The sequence below is a fragment of the Patagioenas fasciata genome, chromosome 28 (genome assembly GCF_037038585.1).
Source record: "Patagioenas fasciata isolate bPatFas1 chromosome 28, bPatFas1.hap1, whole genome shotgun sequence".
Lineage (NCBI taxonomy): Eukaryota > Metazoa > Chordata > Aves > Columbiformes > Columbidae > Patagioenas > Patagioenas fasciata.
This window is the reverse complement of record NC_092547.1, coordinates 4,412,868-4,432,491: the sequence shown is the minus strand read 5'-3', so window position 1 is coordinate 4,432,491 and position 19,624 is coordinate 4,412,868. Positions and strand designations below refer to the sequence as shown.

The window sequence follows — 19,624 nt, the reverse complement described above, 5'->3', positions numbered from 1 at the left end:
TCACAAGGCCACCAGTGTCCTTCTATAAGAGCTGTTGTCCTGCCTCTGCACCACAGCTGTACGCAGCTATTCCTGCCCCATCCATGTGGGGAAACTGAGGCACAGAGAAGGTTGCGATCAGCCCAAGCTCTGGCAGCAAACGTTGGTTTAAACCCCAACAGTCCTGATGGGGATAAAGTCACTCTTCTCGTGGCTCCTGGGGTTGTGGGGACAGGGGATGCAGCCAGCACCCCCCAGGGGACACACAGGACAGAGGGAAGGACAGGTCACCTGTGGGGCTGCTCCCAGATCTGTGGGGCAGCAGAGCAGCATGAGCCAGACCCTGAGCTCAGCCTGGGTGTCTGCACCCCAATGGGGACAACCAGGTGTCCCCTGTGCACAGGGATGCTCTGGCTCAGGACGGGGCCTCTCCCAGGGTGGGCAGCACTGGGGAGGCAGCCAGGGCTCCATCGCCCCCGGCCGGTGTGGGGAGGGAATCCTGGCTGCTGCACAGAGACAGGGGAGTGCAGCCTTGTGTACAAAAATATCTCTATTGCTCCCTGCGCCTGCCCGCAGCCTCGTGGGCTCCCAGCCGCCTCGCGGTGCTGGTCCCGGCACCCACAGCACAGCTGAGCACAGGCGGCTCCCAGGCGGCTCCAGCGCAGCCCCGTGCCCGGTGCCACCAGGAGCAGAGCCACAGGGCTGTCCCTGCCACCAACACAGGGTGATGCGTCCCTGCTCCGGTCCCCTCGGGCCTGTCAGGACTCCAGGTCGCGGGAGAGCCGCAGCAGCTCCTTCTGGCTGTCGATGGCTTTCAGGTGCTGCAGGTACGCCCAGGTGGAGACAGGGCTCCGCACGCTCAGCGACTGCTCCGAGCCTGCCAGGAGAGCCAGGATCAGGGCTGCGCTCACCGCTCAACCTCCAGCTGGTCAACCCCCTCCATCATCATCGGCCAACCCTCCCCATCACCTCTGGCCCACTTTCTCCACCACCATTGGCCAACCTTCTCCATCACCATTGCCCAATCCTCTCCATTGGCCAACCTTCTCCATCACTATTGCCCAACCCTCTCCATCACCGCTGGCCAACCCTCTCCATCACCGCTGACCAACCCTCTCCATCACCGCTGACCAACCCTCTCCATCACCGCTGACCAACCCTCTCCATCACCGCTGACCAACCCTCTCCATCACCGCTGACCAACCCTCTCCATTGGTCAACCCTGTCCATCACCGCTGGCCAGCTCTCTCCATCACCATTGGCCAACCCTCTCCATCACCACTGGCCAACCCTCTCCATTGGTCAACCCTGTCCATCACCACTGGCCAACCCTCTCCATCACCGCTGGCCAACCCTCTCCACCACTGCTGGCCAACCCTCTCCACCATCGCTGGCCAACCCTCTCCATTGGTCAACCCTCTCCACCACCGCTGGCCAACCCTCTCCATTGGTCAACCCTCTCCATCACCGCTGGCCAACCCTCTCCATCAGCAGCATCCAAACCAACTTTCACCCACCACAACCAGGTTGACACCCTCAGGGTGTCCCTGTGGGACCTCCCCACCAAGGACAGTGGGTGCATGCTCCCCCGGGTGGGCCCCAAGGGGTGGGAGGGCAGATGGGTGACCCCCAGACCTACACGTGGAGATCCTGATGGACTTGGGGTCCTCCGGCCGGTGTGGGGAGCGACTTCGCAGTGGGGACAGCGGAGCTGGATGTGGACAGAGAGCAGGAGCTCAGCCCCGTCCCCACGGGAGCGTCGGTCCCCAGGGTCCGTGCCCCCCCAGGGACACTCACCGTGCGCCTGGCCCCGGCAGCGCTGCAGGACACGCAGGGTCTTTGCCATCATGTGCTGTGGGTAACGCACAAAGGTCACTTGCTGTCACCTGGCCCCACTTTGCTGGTAAAACACTGTCCCCTCCAGCTTCACCGGCAGCTGCGGCTGCCCCGGGGGTCCTGGCTGGGGTGGGGGATTCTGCCCTAACACCGTGGGGATGCTCTGGGTCTGCATCCCAGGGAATGGGGACACAGAAGGTGCCCCAAATGGGGTCCCCGGGGAGCCAACCCGCCAACCCGCCCCACTCACCATCTTCTCAAAGTTGATGAGGTTCTCGGCCATCGTGCGGTTGCCCTCGTGGATGAACGTCATGTCTGCGAGGGGTTTTGGGGATCAGATTGGGTCTTCTGGTCCCTGGGGTGGGCTGGGTGTCCCCAAAAGGGTCCCTGCCCCCCCACACAACCCATTCCCAGCCGCCCCCCAAGCCAAGGCACCCACCTTTGAGCAGGAGGGGCATGAAGGGGATGATGGGGGGACTCAGCTTGGCGACAGCCAAGCGATAGACCCTGTGGTTCCACGATGGGTCCTGGGGATGGAGAGAAAACTCAGCACAGGGCAGGCAGGGGACACAGTGGCACCCCTGGGACCTTGTAGCTTTTGGGAGCCCCAGCAAACTGGGGTGACCCTGTGTCACAAAACTCCCCCCAGTCTGCCCTCTGCTCCCCAAAACCCTCCGGGAAGGGGGATACGAGGTGGGAAGGGGACATGGGGTAGCAAGGGGACATGGGGAGGGAAGGAAGGTACAGGGTGAGAAGGGTGACATGGGGCAGGAAGGGGACATGGGGTGAGAAGTGGGATACGGGGCAGGAGGGGGATATGAGGTGGGAAGGGAGACATGGGACATGAAGGGGACACAGGACAGGAAGGGGGACATGGAGCAGGAGGCGCATATGGGACACGAGGGGGCTGCGCTCACCAGCATCCGCTCCAGCGCCGAGTGCAGCTTTCGAATCTTGTGGGGCAGCCTCTGTGCAGAGAGAGGGTCATGGGTGCCAGCACCCAGCTCTGCCACCCCCAGATCGCCCCAGCTCCGCTGCCACCTCCTGCTCTGCATTCACCCCTTTGCACCCCTGGGCTCTGCTGCTCCGGTACCCCATGGGCGCAGAGCTGCTCCATTACAGGGGATTCTGGCCCCAGGCTGGGTCTAACCAGCCCCCAGGGCCGATCCCAGCCCCCTGCCCTCAGCAGGACCAGAGCTTTGGGGTGCAGAGACTGATGGGACCCCAGCACCCAAGTCACACAGTATCACCCCTGCTCAGGGGACCCGGCAATGGAGCTGGTGAGGGGCTGGAGCCCAAGTGTGATGGGAGCGGCTGAGGGACCTGGGGGGTTCAGCTGGAGAACAGGAGCTGAGGGGAGACCTTCTGATCTCTGAACTGCCTGAAAGGAGCTTGGAGCATGGAGGGGGTTGGTCTGTGCTCCCAAGGGATAAAACAAGAAGAAATGACCTCAAGTTGCGCCAGGGGAGGTTGAGGTTGGATCTGGGGAACAATTTCTTCCCCAGAGGGCTGTGGGGCATTGAACAGGCTGCCCAGGGCAGTGCTGGAGTCACCACCCCTGGAGGGCTGGACAGACGGACATGAGGTTCTCAGGACATGGGGCAGTGCCAGGGGTGGGTTAACTCAATGATCTTGAGGATCTCTTTAACTACAAGAATTCTCTGATTCTCTGATCCCTGCAGAGCTCTGGGGACCCGGCAGCAGCCCGGAGTTGGTTCATCACCTCCCAGGTCCTGGCCAGGCGGCTGACGGCCGTGTTGCTCACACCAAACATCACCGCAAAGAAGGAATTCAGGTTCTTCTGCTCCTTGAGGCTGCAGGTGAGGATGGAGTTAGGCAGGGAGGTCACCACCGGTTCCATCCTCGCGGGACCGGGTGGCAGATGGTCGGGGGACTCACTGTGCAGCCAGTTTGATGAACTTGCGGAGGAGCTGGGCTCGCCGGCCCACCTCGGGGCACAGGCACAGCTCGGTGGCCACCCAGTACTGCAGCTCGTTGAACCGCCGCATCACCCGCTCCAGGTTGGCCGTGGTCACCTCGTGAAACTTCTGCGGCCCCACGATGTAGTGAATCATTTCCACCTGCAGAACCCCAGGCGGTGGTTGAGGGGGTGGCCCAAAAGCCACCACCCCGGAGGCGTCTCCCGCCCCCACGCTGGCCCTACCTGGTGGATGCTCTTGAAGAGGTTCCAGTCGTAGTCGGTGAGGTGACTGGCCAGGTCCTTGGAGCTGATGAGGTCCAGGGTCTCTGAGGAGCCGACGTGGGGGCCCAGCTGCTCAGGGTGGGGTGTCTGGGGACAGCAGAGGGGACGTCCAACCCCTCCTGCCATCAGCAACCACAGCGGGGATGGTGACACCAGCCCCTTCCCCAGGGGAGAGGAGCAGGGAGGGATGGACTCCCCCAAGCCCAGCCCCAAATCCCACTCTGGGGGTGCCCAGCCTGGTGCTGCCCATCCCCAAGCCACGTCCCATCCCAGGAGACATCCCAGGCCAGGCTGGACGGGGCTCTGAGCAACCTGAGCTGCTGAAGATGTCCCTGTTCATGGCACTGGATGACATTTGAAGGTCCCTTCGACCCAAACTATTCAATGATTTATGATTCTAAGACCCCCAGGCTTACCAGGCTGCCCAGCTCCTCCACGCTGACGGCAAAGAGCCGCTCGTTGAGCCCCAGTGCTGTGAACACCCCCACGGCATCCGGCTGCAGCCCCACTTTATCTGTGGGAGACAGGACACTGGGTGAGTGGGTGTGGGGACAGAGAAGGGATCAGGTCCTGGCAGGGCAGGGGACATTGCCACCACGGCACGGTGACCTCCCCGCGATGCCGTCCTCACCTCCAGCTGAATTCACCTTCACCAGGACGTGCTCCCCGTGCCGGCCGAGCCGGGGGGCGAGCGACCGCAGGACATCCCGCACCGAGGCGTTGACAGGCAGCACGGTGACCAGGCACGAGTGGTCGGCTCTGTAGATCTCGTAGGGCACTACGGGGGATGGAAACGGGATTTAGTGTCGCACTGCTGGGGAGGGGACGGTGCCCACCCTGCCCTGTACCTTTGTCCTGGGCTCTTAAGGCACAGCTGCTGTTCAGAGTCGCCTCCTCCTGGCTCGCCAGCCAGCTCGCTGAGCTCTGAGCCTGCGGCCACGGTGGGAGAAAGTGGGGGAGATCACAGAATCCCAGAGTGTCAGGGGCTGAAGGGACCTGGAAAGCTCATCCAGTGCAATCCCCCCATGGAGCAGGAACACCCAGCTGAGGTTCCACAGGAACCAGGCGGGTTTGAATGTCTGCAGAGAAGGAGACTCCACAACCCCCCTGGGCAGCCTGGGCCAGGCTCTGCCACCCTCACCAGGAACAAGTTGCTTCTCGTATTTAAGCAGAACCTCCTGTGTTCCAGTTTGCACCCATTGCCCCTTGTCCTGTCACTGGTTGTCACCCAGAAGAGCCTGGCTCCATCCTCCTGACACTGCCCCTTTCCATATTGATCCCCAGGAATGAGTCCCCCCTCAGTCTCCTCTTCTCCAGCTCCAGAGCCCCAGCTCCCTCAGCCTTTCCTCACACGGGAGATGCTCCACTCCCTCCAGCATCTTGGTGGCTGCGCTGGACTCTCTCCAGCAGTTCCCTGTCCTTCTGGAGCTGAGGGGCCACAACTGGACACAAGATTCCAGGTGTGGTCTCCCCAGGGCAGAGCAGAGGGGCAGGAGAACCTCTCTGACCTACTGACCACCCCCTTCTAACCCACCCCAGGTCCCATTGGCTTCCTGGCCACAGGGGCCCAGTGCTGGCTCATGGTCACCCTGCTGTCCCCAGGACCCTGCCAGGGCTCCCCACAACCCAAGTCGAGCCGCAGAAAGGACACGCTGCTGGAGAAAAAGCACATTGCAAATGGGGAACACAATATTCCAGATGCCACCCCTCTGGCCAAGGGTCCCCAGGGGACAAGAGTTGACCCAGAGCTCTACACCCACCCCCCACAGGGCCACCCCTACCTTGGGCTGGGGAGAAACGCTGCCATCTCCGTTCTCCATTCTGCAGAGAGAAGATACAGGTCCTGTTAGAGCCCCATGACCATCACCTCATGCTGGAGATAAAACTGGGTTGGTGCAGCCTGAGCATCCCTGTGACCCCGGGCCCTGGGGTGTCCCAGTGGTGTGTGACACCCTCCCTGTGGCTGGGGTGCAGGACACGGGGGGTGTGGGACACGGGCACCAGTGGTGGCACTGGGGGACAGAACCAGGTTCTGTTGGTTGGGGACACATCTCCCTCCTCGGGGGACTCACGCCCAGGGCCGCCGCCGCTCCTGTCCCTGCTCCTGCACCATCGCGCCCAGGCGGGGGTCCCGGCTCGCCAGGTCCGCCAGGTTCTGCGGGAGGAAGGTGCCCAGTGGTCAGCATGGGGCTGTGACAGCCAGACCCCCCTGGGGACATCCCTGTCCCCCTCCCGTACCTGCAGCAGGGCTGTGGTGCTGCGGTCGCCCTGCAACAGCCGCCCGTAGAGCAGCACCCACTGGCTCACCAGCCGCAGGATCTTCCGGCGCTTGTGCAGGGAGTAGGTGGCCTTGTCCTGCTCTGACCCCTCCAGCGGCTCCGCGCGGAAACTGGGACCAGTCAAGGACACCAGCGGGGGTGGTGGGGAGCAGGCAAGGACCCACAGGATGGGACTGGAGATGGGGATGTGCCCTGTGCCCAAGAGCCTGGGGGATTCATGGAATCACAGAAGGGTTTGGGTTGAAGGGACCTTCAAGTGTCACCTTACCCACCCCTGCCATGAGCAGGGACATCTTCAGCAGCTCAGGGTGCTCAGAGCCCCGTCCAGCCTGGCCTGGGATGTCTCCAGGGATGGTTCATCCACCACCTCTCTGGCCAACCTGGGCCAGGCTCTCACCACCCTCAGGGACAACAATTCCCTTTTATCCAGCCTGAATCTCCCTCCTTTAGTTTAAAACCATCACCCCTTGTCCTATCGCAACAGGCCCTGCTCAAAAGTCTGTCCCCATCTTTCTTCAGGCCCCTTTTAAGCACGGAAAGGCCGCACTAAGGTCTCCCCGGAGCTTCTCTTCCCCAGCTGAACACCCCAGCTCTCTCAGCCGTTCCTCCCAGCAGAGCTGCTCCAGCCTCGCATCATTTCTGCGGCTCCTCTGGCCCCTCTCCAGCAGGTCCAGGTCTGTGCTGTGCTCAGGACCCCAGAGCTGGACGCGGTGCCCGGGGGGTCTCACAGAGCGGAAAATTCAGGGGTCCCACTGGGGTGACAGGGACCAAGCTGCTGGTCCCTGGCGGGGGGTGCACGGGGTAGGATGGAACCCAGTCCCTCCCAGTTCCAGCCGCTGAAGGATACTGGTGGAGCAGAGCTCTGCAGAGCTGCGTGGTCGGCATGAACACGGTGTAGGTCAGCAGAAAATCCCCCAACAGCGTGTCTGCAAGACAGAAGCCACCAGTGGTCACCCGTCATGGTCCCCAGTGTATTTGGGACACAGTGGTCACAGCCAGGCAGCATGGCTGCCCAGGGAAGTGTCACCCATGCCCTGCGTGGGGTCGGTCTGCGATGTCCCCCATGGTGACCGTGCTCATTGTGGGTCACTTTCGGCTCCTAAAAGCCCTGGGAAGGGCTGTGGGCTCTGGGGGATGGAGGAGAATTAAGGGGTTGTGCTAAAGCTCAGTGCTCAGCAGACAAGGCAGCCCCGGTGACGCTGGCTTGGCAGCGCTGATTTGGTACCCGCTGGGGACATCTCCTGGTCTCCTGTCTCCAACAGCAGAGGGAGGTGGAGAGACGTGGGAGAGGAGGGAGGAGATAGAAACACAGGATCGTTTGGGTTGGAAAAGCCCCTCAAGATCATCGAGTTCAACCATTCCCCACCCCTGGCACTGCCCCATGTCCTGAGAACCTCATGTCCGTCTGTCCAACCCTCCAGGGATGGTGACTCCAGCACTGCCCTGGGCAGCCTGTTCAATGCCCCACAGCCCTGTGGGGAAGAAATTATCCCAAATTTCCAACCTCAACCTCCTTCTCCAGCCCCTTCCCCAGCTCCATTCCCTTCTCTGAACTTGTTCCACCACCTCAAGGTCCTTCTTGTTCTGAGGGGCCAAAAACTACCCCCAGAATTCAACGTTTGGCCTCCCCGGTGCTCAGCACAGGGATGGTCACTACCCTGGGTCTGCTCTGGGCACTGGGGCTTCCTCCTTCTCCTGGCCACAATGGGGGATTTTAGGGTGAGAGGACCAGTTTTTGGGGCTGAACACTGGAAATAAGGCAGTCTCGCTGGGTGCTGGCCCCCACGCCAGCGCCATGTCCCCAGGGTTGCTCTGGGATGTGGTCCCTGGAGCACGGGGACACCCCCACCTACCCACGGGGTCGTAGAGGGTGGCATCCAGCCTCATGAACTCCAGCAGATGCTCCAGGATCTTCTCCGGCGTCCCAGCCATCACAAAGTACCTGGCGGGCAGAGCATGGGGGACATCAGGGGAGGACGCAGCACCCCAACTGTGGGCAGGGCCACCACGCTGGGCCACTCGACACAGCTCATCAGCATGGCCTGATGTCCCCGTTCCCCTCCGGGGACACAGTCCTCCCAGCAAACTCGCTGCGGGAAGCCAGAGCACAGCAGAGGGAGCAGGGGGACGGGGACAGGCTGCTGTCACCTGCTGCTCCGCGCTGGCGCTGGCTGGTTGCTGCCACCTTGCAGGTTCTTCTGCAGGACCAGCACCACCTTCCCGTGCTCCTTCAGGCGCACGGTGTTGGCCTCCACATCCTAGAGAGAAAAAGCAGTCCTTATAGTCATGGAAACACAGAATCACAGATGGTTTGGGTTGAAGAGACCTTCAAGTGTCACCTTACCCACCCCTGCCATGAGCAGGGACATCTTCAGCAGCTCAGGGTGCTCAGAGCCCCGTCCAGCCTGGCCTGGGATGTCTCCAGGGATGGTTCATCCACCACCTCTCTGCCCAACCTGGGCCAGGCTCTCACCACCCTCAGGGCAACAATTGCCTTTTATCCAGCCTGAATCTCCCTCCTTTAGTTTAAAACCATCACCCCTTGTCCTATCACAACAGAACCTGCTCAAAAGTCTGTCCCCATCTCTCTTCAGGCCCCTTTTAAGCACGGAAAGGCCGCACTAAGGTCTCCCCGGAGCTTCTCTTCCCCAGCTGAACACCCCAGCTCTCTCAGCCGTTCCTCCCAGCAGAGCTGCCCCAGCCTCGCATCATTTCTGCGGCTCCTCTGGCCCCTCTCCAGCAGGTCCAGGTCTGTGCTGTGCTCAGGACCCCAGAGCTGGACGCGGTGCCCGGGGGGTCTCACAGAGGGGAGCAGAGGGGACAATCCCCTCCCTCCACCTGCTGCCCACGGGGCTGGGGATGCAGCCCAGGGTACCATTGATCTGGCACCAGCACACATTGCTGTTCATGTCCCATCTTTTATCCGCCATCACCCCGCAGGGTTGCTCTCCATCCCTCCATCGCAGCCCAGATGGACATTACTGCTTGTCCCCTCAGCCCAGCTTGGATCCATCAGGCAATGCTCATCTAGCTGGTGGCATCCCAAGCCACCACACTGTCACATAGAGAAGCGTCCTCCTCTCCCAGCACCCTGGGGTTGCACAGTGCACCCCGACTGGCACCGAGCCCCCCCATAGCCCCCGTCACCTTGAGGATGCGGTTGAAATCCTGCTTGTCCACGCGGAGGAAGTGGCAGTTGTCCTCCCGCAGGATGATGGTGGCCGCCCGCGGCGCGTCGTTCACCAGCGCCAGCTGCCCAAAGTCGTCCCCTTCGTGCAGGGTGGCCACCAAGCCCTGGCGGGGGTGACATGATGGGTGGGGGACGGGGTGGGAGCCCTTGTCCCTGCTGGGGGATGGTGAGTGTCTGGAGAGGACGTACCCACCTTGCCGTGGGTGACCACGTTCACCGAGCCCTTCCAGATGATGTACCATGAGGTGCCTTTATCTCCTTGGCTGAACACTGCCAGGGAACGGTGACATCCAGCAGTCAAAGAGGGGGAGCCCCAAGCATCCACCCCATCCTGAGCCCCCAGCCCAGGTGAATGCTCCTGTCCCCTCCATCCTTGGGCCACCAGGAGACAGCAGGAGCACCCCCATCAATAACTACAGCTCCAGGTGTTGTCCCCAGGCTGGGGACCCTCTCTCCTGGGACACGCGATACTCACGCACGGTGCCCGCTCTCGGGTGCGATTCGAACATCAGCACGGACGCCAGTTCCCGCTTCACCTGCGGAAAGAGGCACCTGGGTCACCCCAGCCCGGAGCTGAGTGAGGAGGGGACACAGGGGACAAGGTGGGAAGGGGACCTGGGGATGCTCAGAGAGGGACAGGAGAGGATGCCCAGGTGGGAATCACAGAATTATAGAATCATAGAAGGGTTTGGGTTGCAGGGACCTTCCCAGCTCCCCAGTGCCACCCCTGCCATGAGCAGGGACATCTTCAGCAGCTCAGGGTGCTCAGAGCCCCATCCAGCCTGGCCTGGGATGTCTCCAGGGATGGTTCATCCACCACCTCTCTGGGAACCTGGGCCAGGCTCTCACCACCCTCAGGGCAACAATTCCTTATATCCAGCCTTAATCCTTTAGTTTAAAACCATCACCCCTTGTCCTATTGCAACAGGCCCTGCTAAACGGAAGTGATGGGATGCAGGAGGATTTGGGGACCAGGAGCAGCTTTGGGGGGGACACACAGGTCATGGGGGGGATGGACACGGCCGCACTCACCGAGTTGGAGAGATGAGCCACGGCTTTGATGTGCAGCAGCTCCTCAAAGATGAGCTCCAGCTCGTCCTCTGTGCGCTGGGCAGGCCTGGAGGGCAGCGGGGGGTGAGCAGCCACCTGTGTCCCCTGTCCCCTCATCCCGGGGCACAGACACCCCTCGCCATGCACAAACCCTGCCTGGGCAGCCACATTCTCCTCCCCATCTGCCAGCCGTGGAAGAGATGCTCAGGTCCCCCCATCCCTTTGGTGCTTCAGATTCCCCCAGAGCAGGGTCCAAATGAGCCCCCCATCCCTTCTCATCCCTTCTCAGTCCCCTGGGGACCCCCTGGCCACCCACGGTTTGCGCAGGGCCATGGTGAGCAGCGCATCGGGACCCAGCTGGGCCAGGAAGGCCAGTGCCTCCAGCAGCTCCTCCGCATCCCGCAGCCCGGCGCCGGGCTCGGGGCTCAGCTCCAGCTCGGCAAAGCGATAAAACTGGGTGTCCTTGTCCTGGAAATGCCACTCCTGCTTCACTGCGGGGAGGGGAGAGCGCCCATCAGCTCGGCTGGGAGACCCATGGGGTGGCTGGTGCACCCCTGGGAGCCCCCAGTGTGCTTGTCACCCTGTCACCCGCCACCGCCTGTCCTCACCGTGGGTCAGGATGCCACCGTCCACCAGCACCTGGCAGATGCCGACAGCCTGGCTGCGTGTCTGCACGGCCAGCCCGGCGCTCAGCAGCCAGTCCACCAGCTCCTTCCCCGAGCAGCACTGCCTGCAAGGGGACAGGATGACAGGATTGTTCCCAAAACCGGGCTGTAACACCCAGCACCCCTGTTGGGGATGGGCAGGACCAGCCCTGTCACCCTCGGAGCCCGTGGTGTCCCCCGGTGTGGCCGTGGGTCCCACCTGTGGTGCCGCAGGTGATGCTTGTGGTCCCGGATGAGGCCGGGGCGGGAGCTGGTGAGGTGGGTGAACAGGAGCTTTCCCGCGCGCCAGATCTTCTCTGGGGATGCCTGGGGGGGAGGAGGATTAGGGAGCGGATTGGGAAATGGGGGAAATCACAGAATCATTTGGGTTGGAAAAGACCGTCAAGTGCAACCATTCCCCACCCCAGCACTGCCCCATGTCCTGAGAACCTCATGTCCGTCTGTCCAACCCTCCAGGGATGGTGGCTCCAGCACTGCCCTGGGCAGCCTGTTCAATGCCCCACAGCCCTTTGGGGAAGAAATTGTTCCCCAGATCCAACCTCAACCTCCCCTGGTGCAACTTGAGGCCGTTTCCTCTTGTTTTATCCCTTGGGAGCACAGACCAACCCCCTCCATGCTCCAAGCTCCTTTCAGGCAGTTCAGAGATCAGAAGGTCTCCCCTCAGCTCCTGTTCTCCAGCTGAACCCCCCAGGTCCCTCAGCCGCTCCCATCACACTTGTGTTCCAGCCCCTTCAAACGGGGAGGGCACGGACCCCAACATCCCACACAGTCCATGATCCTCATCACCCACCCCCAGGAACAATCCATCCCAAGGGCATGAGCACCCAGGAGCTGAGCCCCAGGGCAGGGGGTGCTCTGGCCCCACACCCCCAGGACCTGTTTTTCCATCTCCCCCTTCCCCAAACTCATCTCCTCGTATGTTTTCCAAGCCCTCCCCACCTGGGTGAGGCTGTGTCCATAGTCCAGGGTGGATTCAGTCTCCAAAAGCGGGGTCTGAAAATTGAAAATACAGGGGTGTTGGTGGCCGTGGGGGCTCTGCCGTGTCCCCCTCGCCCTGAACACCCCAACAAGTCCCTGCTCATTGCAGTGGGTTGGACCGGATGACTTAAATGTCTCTTCAATGCGAACTATTCAATGATTCTATGGTGCATTTCAGCCTCATCTGGGCAATGAGATGAGTGTCCCCGCGTATGGGGCCCGAACCCCCAGACACCCCCCGTGGTTACGTTGAGCTTCAGAAAGGAAAGCGCATTCAAACAAAGGAGCTGGAGATAAAAGGAGTTAAAAGGGATCAAACAGGGATCAAAGACGTGGTGTTTGAGACGTGGAATTTGCCACTGGAGGTGAAGGACTTGAGAACGGATCCCCCGGGGAGGGACAGGTGTTCAGTCTGGGGGGGTTTCCTACAGCTTTGAACCTGGGTTCAAACACAGAGGACGTGGAGAAGATCCCAAACTCCTATAGATTTGGGGAAGAGCGCAAGGACCCTCCCCTGCAAGCATTGTATTGGGAGACAGTTCTCAAATCACAGCGGGAATGGGAACAACTATACATCTATATAAATATAATGCTATTATCTATGTATAAATATATATATAAAAATATAAATCTATGCAATAATTCCTGAAAAATCGGCTGTAACAAACCACCGGGACATGGGGTCCCTGGTGCCCAGAGGAGCGCGGCAGCCAAAGAACCGAATCGCTATGGGTGATGTGCAACCTCACGCTTGGTACCAAAGAGCTGGTGGATATGAAGCTGTTCTGCCAAAGGATTTTAGGGGAGATCTGGGAATGATGGACCAGCAAAGTCACCGAGCACACGAGCGGGTTAAATTCAACAAGAGGTGTGCCTAAAATGGGATGGGTGTCAGTGGGAAGGGAGCAAAAGGAAACCTCATAGATCACAGCACACCCGGTTCACCGGCAATTCCGTGCTCCCTAAAAGGGGCAAACACACCCTTGGGGATGGAAAACCCCAGGAACCCGCTGGGTTTTTCACTCCGTTTAACAGGGGTGGGGGCTCCTGCGTGGCCATGGCCGTGAATAAATGACCTTTCAACTGCATAAAGCATGGGCTGGGGGAAGCCAAGAGCACCCAGCACCCATCAGACCTGTTCTCCCCCGGCCCTTTGAGCCTTAACCCCAAGCCGCACCCCCTTCCGTGGGGTGTCTGCACCTCCGAGGGAAGGTTTTGGGGTTCCCCCCATTTATTTCTGGCTGTAAGGACCCTGCAGCACCCTGGGCTGCGGGTGGAGGTGGTGGGGATGTGAAACACGGCGTCTTCTGGGCCGGATGCGACTCGGATCTGCTGGCTCGGGGTTGCTCGAGGGCATTGAGCAACCTCAGCAATAGGGACGGCCGGATGAAATCCTCAATTAAGGAAGCCAAGGGCAGGAGTAATTAGCCGCAGAAGCCTTCTTTGCAAATTAATTCAAGGGTAAAAGCACCGACCAGGAGGTGAGGGGAAGCAAACAGCCCTGGCACCTTGGTGCAGGCAGGAAGGTGATGGAGATGGACACCTGATGGGTGCTCAAGTGGGTGATGTGTCCGTCCCAAACCCTGCCTGCCTGTCCCAAACCCCACCAGTGCATCCCAAACCCTGCCTGCCCATCCTAAACCCCACCAGTGCATCCCAAACCCTGCCTGCCTGTCCTAAACCCTGCCTGTCCATCCCAAACCCTGCCTGTCCATCCTAAACCCTACCAATGCACCCCAAACCCTGCCTGGCTGTCCTAAACCCTGCCTGTCCGTCCCAAACCCTGCCTGTCCGTCCCAAACCCTACCAGTGCATCCCAAACCCTGCCTGCCTGTCCTAAACTCTGTCTGTTCATCCCAAACCCTACCTGCTTTTCCCAAACCCTGCCAGCCCATTCCAAACCCTACCAGTGCATCCCAAACCCTGCCTGCCCATCCTAAACCCTATCAGTGTATCCCAAACTCTGTCTGCCCATCCTAAACCCTACCAGTGCATCCCAAACCCTACCTGCCTGTCCTAAAACCTGCCTGCTCACCCCTGCCTGCCCCAAGCTGTTCCCTCATTCCCTCCAGCCCTTTCCAAACCCCCAGGGCTCCCCCATCCTGCTCCGGATGCTGCCTCAAGCCCCCAACCTGCCCCCAGCAGTTTGCAACCAGCTCAGGAGCGATTTGGGGAGCAGATGGAAAACCAGCGGCTCCGCGACAGCAGCCGGTCCCTGGGGACACTCCCGACCCAGCCACGGTGCCACTGGGCCGGGGACACGGTGCCTTACTCACTCTGCAAACTTTGCTGAGCCTCGTGACCGCCCCGTGGAACAGGAAACACCACGGCAATCGCTGAGCAAATGTTTGCAAATGGGAGCCGGGCTGCGTCCGGAGCGTGGAGCTGCCTCCCGTGGGACACGGGGGTCGGTGTCACCCCCTTGGGTGCAAGCGAAAGCTGCTCTGGTCCCCAAACAGCCCGTAAGTGAGGTCTGTCCTTGAGGGAAGGAGCCAGGATGTGTCACGGTCCTGCCCCAAGCTGCGCTCACAAGGACACCGATGCAGACTTGCAAAACCCTGCCCTGGGATGAGCGCTCCGAGCGACTTCACCCTCCTGGGTTTTTCTCTTTGCTAGACCAGCAAAATCTCACGGACAGCCCCAAAAACCTGCAGCATCCTTGCTCCCCAGCTCTCCATCCACAGGATGCCCTCCCCACCCTCAGCGCCGTCTCATTGTCGCAGCATCGCGCCCGCCGTCTCCAAGCAGCTTCCTAAGGAGTTGCCTTTTCCATCTTCCTGCTGCCGGGCCGCGCGGCGCTGAGATCCTGCCCGTCTCCAGGAATCCGGCAGCGCCGGGCAGCCGGCCAAGGCCGCCCGCGACCGTTCCGCGCTCGCGCGCCGCTTTTGTTTGGGATCCCGAGGAAAAACAACTGGAGTTATTTTCAGGCTTTACGGCTCCGGAGAAAGCCCTCGCCCATCCGCAGCCTCCAAAGGCACGGCAGCCGGCCAGGGGTTTGCCGTCCACCCCCCCTGGGACACGCTCGGTCCACTTTGTCCTCTGCAGGGACACGGTGAGAGCTGGCGCAGCAGCACTTGTGCTCTGGGAAGGGTGAAGGACGGAGCTCCTTGGGGACATTGGGCTGTGATGTTTTGCTGATGCCAGCGAACGGGAGCCAAGACGCCAGGAGGAGCTTCCATGAGCCATAGCCTTGCAGCGATGGGGACAAGTGACAATGTTGTTGCTCCAAGGCACAGCCGGACGGTTCCCTGCCATCCGCCTCACCCACACCTGCCCCGCTAACTGGTGGCAGCACCCTCCTATCTGCAAAAAGTGGGGCAAACACCCCTTCTCTGCAAAGATCAGACCCCCTCCAATGGCCAGCGGTTGTCCCCAAGCACAGGGGAGCCACTCGGGGAGGGGACACTCCTGTCACGCCGCATGTGACTTGGTCAGGTCTACCCTAATCAGTTCAGCGCGGTAACGCTGCAGCCCGCGGCTTTCCTGCTCTCTCCAAAATTAAGTTCCTAAAAGTTCTGGGGAGAAAATAAATCAGGAAGAAAGGGGGAAAAAGAGAAAAGAGCTTTCTTAAAAATGCTGAAAGCGGGGTTGCTCCCTTAATTTCACTTTTGTTCCTTAAAAGCATTTGTCTCGGTGTGAGAAGGGGAAGGTCACCCAGCTCAGCTGGGGCAGGGGAGGAGGCTCCAGGGTCACCTCTCAGCACAGAGGCTGAGAACAGGGACCAGGTGCCTTTTACACCCCAAGAGACCCCCAAGAGACCAGCAGCTCCCGGCCAGGGGACGGCACGGACCCAGAGAGGAAGGACGTGATGTTGAGCGTCGTCCCGCTGCCAAGTGACGAGTTTCTCCTGCAGAAACAGCCCGATCCGGTGGGGAGGGAACGTTTGGAACCCCGTGTGCCGTGGGGCTGCGGGGGAAGGTGTTTCCTGTTCGCACGCTCGGAGCTGGGGGTGCTGCCCGGCTGCCGGGTGCCCGAGCACAATAGCACCGGGCTCATTTCATGCCTGGGTGCCGGCTCCGCCTGGAGAAGGGGCGAGAGCTGCAGACGTGCGCTCCCTGCTCGCCTCGCCTTGCTCCCTGCACACTTCGCTTTGCTCCGTGCACACCTGGCTCCCTGCACACCTGGCTTTACTCCGTGTACACCTTGTTTTGCTCCCTGCACACCTTGCTTCCTGCTCACCTGGCTTGGCTCCCTGCACACTTTGCTGTGCTCTGTGCACGTCTGGCTCGCTGCACACCTGGTTTTACTCTGTGTGCACCTTGCTTTGCTCCATGCACATCTCACCTTGCTCAGCTTACTTTGCTCCATGCACACCTGGTTCCCTGCTCACCTTGCCTTGCTCACCTTGCTTTGCTCCATGCACACCTGGCTCCCTGCTCACCTTGCCTTGCTCACCTTGCTTTGCTCCATGCACACCTGGCTCCCTGCTCACCTCGCCTTGCTCACCTTACTTTGCTCCATGCACACCTTACATTGCTCCATGCACACCTGGCTCCCTGCTCACCTCGCCTCGCTCTCCTCAGCGCCAGCAAACACAAGTGGGGAGCAGGTCCCTAATCCCAGCCTGCTGCCAGGTCCCTGGGAAGGCAGCCAAGGGCCAGACCTGCCCTGCCAGGCCGTGCTTAGTAAAGCGGGACTGGAGGTGGCGTTAAGCCTTACGGGGCCCCACTTGGCTCTTGCTCCAGCGAACCCCGTCCCCAACCAAGCACAGACACCCAGAGCAAGGAGAGATTCTGCGAGGGGAAACCCGGCAGCGTGGGGGCTCCGTGGCTCGAGGTCCGTCCCCGGGGACTCTCGGTGGTTGCCGGGGGGGTCCCCTCCCTCCCAGCCCTCACTCACCCAGCGGATGCCCTGGATGGGGGGCCGGCTGCCCCCCTCGCCCTCCAGCCGGATCTCGTAGCTGCAGCTCCGGAACAAGTGCATCTTCTTCAGGAGCACCGGGAGCCGGTTACCGGCAGCCCCGGCGGGCAGCGGCGTTGCGGGGGGCGCAGCACCGCCCCCCGGCTCCTGCCCGTTTCGCTGCCGGCTCCGCGCTCCCGGGCCCCCCCGCGCCGCCTCCCCGGCCGCTCCCGCCGCCCCGGCCCCGCGAACCTTCATGCGGCGGCGGCGCTGGGGGGCGAAGCCATCGCGGCCGCAGCTCCGGGGCGGCTCCGGTGCTGCTCCGGTGGCGGCTCCGCTCGGGCCAGGACGGGGCCGGGACGCGCTCGGCACCGCCGCCGCCGCCGCGCCGGGTTGGGCTCCGCCCCGGGGTGGGATGGGACCGGGAGCGGGGCCGGGAACGGGGAACCCCGCCCGCAGCTCTCGCCCTCCGCCCCATGGGCTTTTGGGGAACACCCCGGCCTGAGTATCTTGGGGGGACCAACCCCGACCCCCGGCCGCGGGGCGCCCCGTCCAGCCTGAGCCCTGCGTGTCCCCCTGGGAACCCAGTCCCTGGGGTCGGGGTGTCCCCAGGAGCCCCTGCCCTTCCTCCAAGCACCCCGATGAGACGCTGGGAATTGGGGTGACTTGAGGAGCTCCTGCCCTTCCCCTGAGCACCCACCAAGACCCCAGGAAATGGGGTGTCCCCAGGAGCCCCTACCCTTCCCCTCTGCACCCCACCGAGACCCTGGGGATTGGGGTGACTTCAAGAGCCCCTACCTTTCTCCTGACTCCCTGTGTGTCCTTCTGGGACCCCAGTTCCTGGGCATTGGGGTGTCCCCAGGAGCCCCTGCTCTTCCCTGGAGCACCCCAAAGAGACCCTGGGGATTGGGGTGACTTGAGCTCCTGCCCTTCCCTTGAGCACCCCAATGAGACCCTGGGGATTGGGGTGACTTGAGGAGCTCCTGCCCTTCCCCTGTGCACCCCACCAAGACCCCAGGGTTCGGGGAACCACAGGGACCTCCCTGCTCTGGCTGGTCCTGCAGGGTCCAGCCTGATGGGGGGAGAACGGGGCCCAGAGGAGCTGGAAGCAAGAGGTGGTTTGTACTGGGGAGCTGGTCCCAGCCTCTGCGTGGGGGGACGGAGGAGCAGAGCTGGAGCGTGGCCCAGCGGTCCTGGGAGTGGGACTTTTGGCTAAAAAGAAAGGGTTTTCTGCCAAAAAAAGAGGTTTAAATTTCGAAATAAACCCTATTTTTCATTTTAAATATATATATATATATATTTGAACATGTTTGTATTTCAATAAACCCCCACCCCAACCAGCAAAGCGATGAGACATGTCAGCTGGATACAAGTGGTTTGGAGCAGCATCCTTGAGGCAATGCTGCTTCATCCCTCATTTAGGTGCCCCAAGGACTTTGGGGGTCACGTCAGGCTCCCCGGGACTGTCACCCCTTGGGGCCACCCCCCGTGGGGAGATCAGATCTCCCAGCGTGGCCTTGGGCAAGAATCCTTGAGCAGCCGTGCGGGAAGGGGCTACCAACCCTTCCTCCCCCCGGCTGCTCCTCCCGCCAGCGCCCCGGGGCAGAAAGGTGCATTTTGTATTTCTCCTGGAGACCTTGAGGCTCCGGGTGCTGCTGCAGCCGGATCACAACAAACCACCCCCGCACCCCAGAGTCTCGCATCGGGATCCGTCACCACTTACGCCGTGCCCGGAGTTCGCTCTTGTCTGCGGTTGTTTGGTCCGGGATCTCCAAGGTGTAAAACTCCCTCCCCGATCCCGCTTGTGGCAGCATGCAACCCCCCCTCTTACCCCCTCCCTCCCTCATCATGGAAGGAGTAGGCACATCTCCCCCTCTCTGCTACAGCTTTTGTTTGGCCCCAGACCCCCTGGCCAGGGTCGTTAAGAGAAGGGAGCGCCCAGGCGCCACGGAGCCGCTGGGCACCCGCGGCCAGTGTGGGGGTGTTTGGACCAGTGTGGGGGGTGTTTGGAGGCTTCAGGGGCACCCACACCCAGGGTGGGGGTGCGGAGAAGCTTCTGGAAGGCCCACAGTCAGTCAGATCAGCCAATAAAACTGTCGGGGAGGCTCTGCCCATTGTCGCGGGTCACTCGGGGCAGGACCGAGATGCTGCCGCCGGGACCCCCCCGGGATGGAGAGTCCGCTTGCCTTGCGGCCACGGCTGTGAGTACAATTGCTCCTCGTAGGACTGCGAGTGTATCTATACTTTCCTGCACATTTGCACGTGTATTTATACCTTCCGTGCTCAATACGGCCACGTGTAAAATTACTCCTCGCAGAATCGCGGGTGTATTTTCCTCCCGTGCTTCCACATAAGCATGTGTACTATTCCGTGCACATTTTCACGTGTATTTCTACTCGCAGGATTGCGAGTGTATTATAAATTTACCCTCGCAGAATCGCGAGTGTACACTTTCCCTACTCACTACGAGTACGTGTACCCCTTTAAACAACCCCACACCGTGTTCATGCAGTGTGGGCTCTTCCCGGACTCAGGGGTGGCTCCGGTATTGTTTTGGGTGAAGCCACGTGTATGCACATTGTGGATTATTAGTTGCTGCCCCTTA

The 19,624-nt window shown here is 61.3% G+C and overlaps 1 protein-coding gene across 6 annotated transcripts; it reads right to left on the bottom strand.

Moving 5' to 3' along the window:
- Positions 1-511: 511 nt before the first annotated feature.
- On the bottom strand, positions 512-17,407 carry RAPGEF3 (Rap guanine nucleotide exchange factor 3). 6 transcript variants are annotated; one of them, XM_071799896.1, is made up of 28 exons: positions 17,272-17,407; positions 17,020-17,106; positions 12,142-12,195; positions 11,402-11,508; positions 11,146-11,267; positions 10,854-11,028; positions 10,520-10,604; positions 9,963-10,023; positions 9,681-9,757; positions 9,445-9,591; positions 8,446-8,555; positions 8,151-8,239; positions 7,145-7,223; positions 6,257-6,407; positions 6,091-6,173; positions 5,800-5,839; positions 4,867-4,948; positions 4,650-4,796; positions 4,435-4,532; positions 3,980-4,105; positions 3,715-3,896; positions 3,539-3,629; positions 2,733-2,783; positions 2,255-2,342; positions 2,066-2,130; positions 1,777-1,831; positions 1,619-1,690; positions 512-856 (listed from the first exon to the last, which is right to left on the bottom strand). In XM_071799896.1, the coding sequence occupies exons 1-28, from the start codon at positions 17,275-17,277 to the stop codon at positions 738-740; spliced, it is 2,649 nt and encodes an 882-aa protein (XP_071655997.1). In that variant the 5' UTR covers positions 17,278-17,407; the 3' UTR covers positions 512-737. The 6 variants fall into 6 exon arrangements, with proteins under 6 accessions (XP_071655997.1, XP_071655998.1, XP_071655999.1 ...); XM_071799897.1 differs by having other exon boundaries at positions 6,326-6,407; XM_071799898.1 differs by lacking the exon at positions 17,020-17,106.
- Between the last annotated feature and the right edge of the window lie 2,217 nt (positions 17,408-19,624).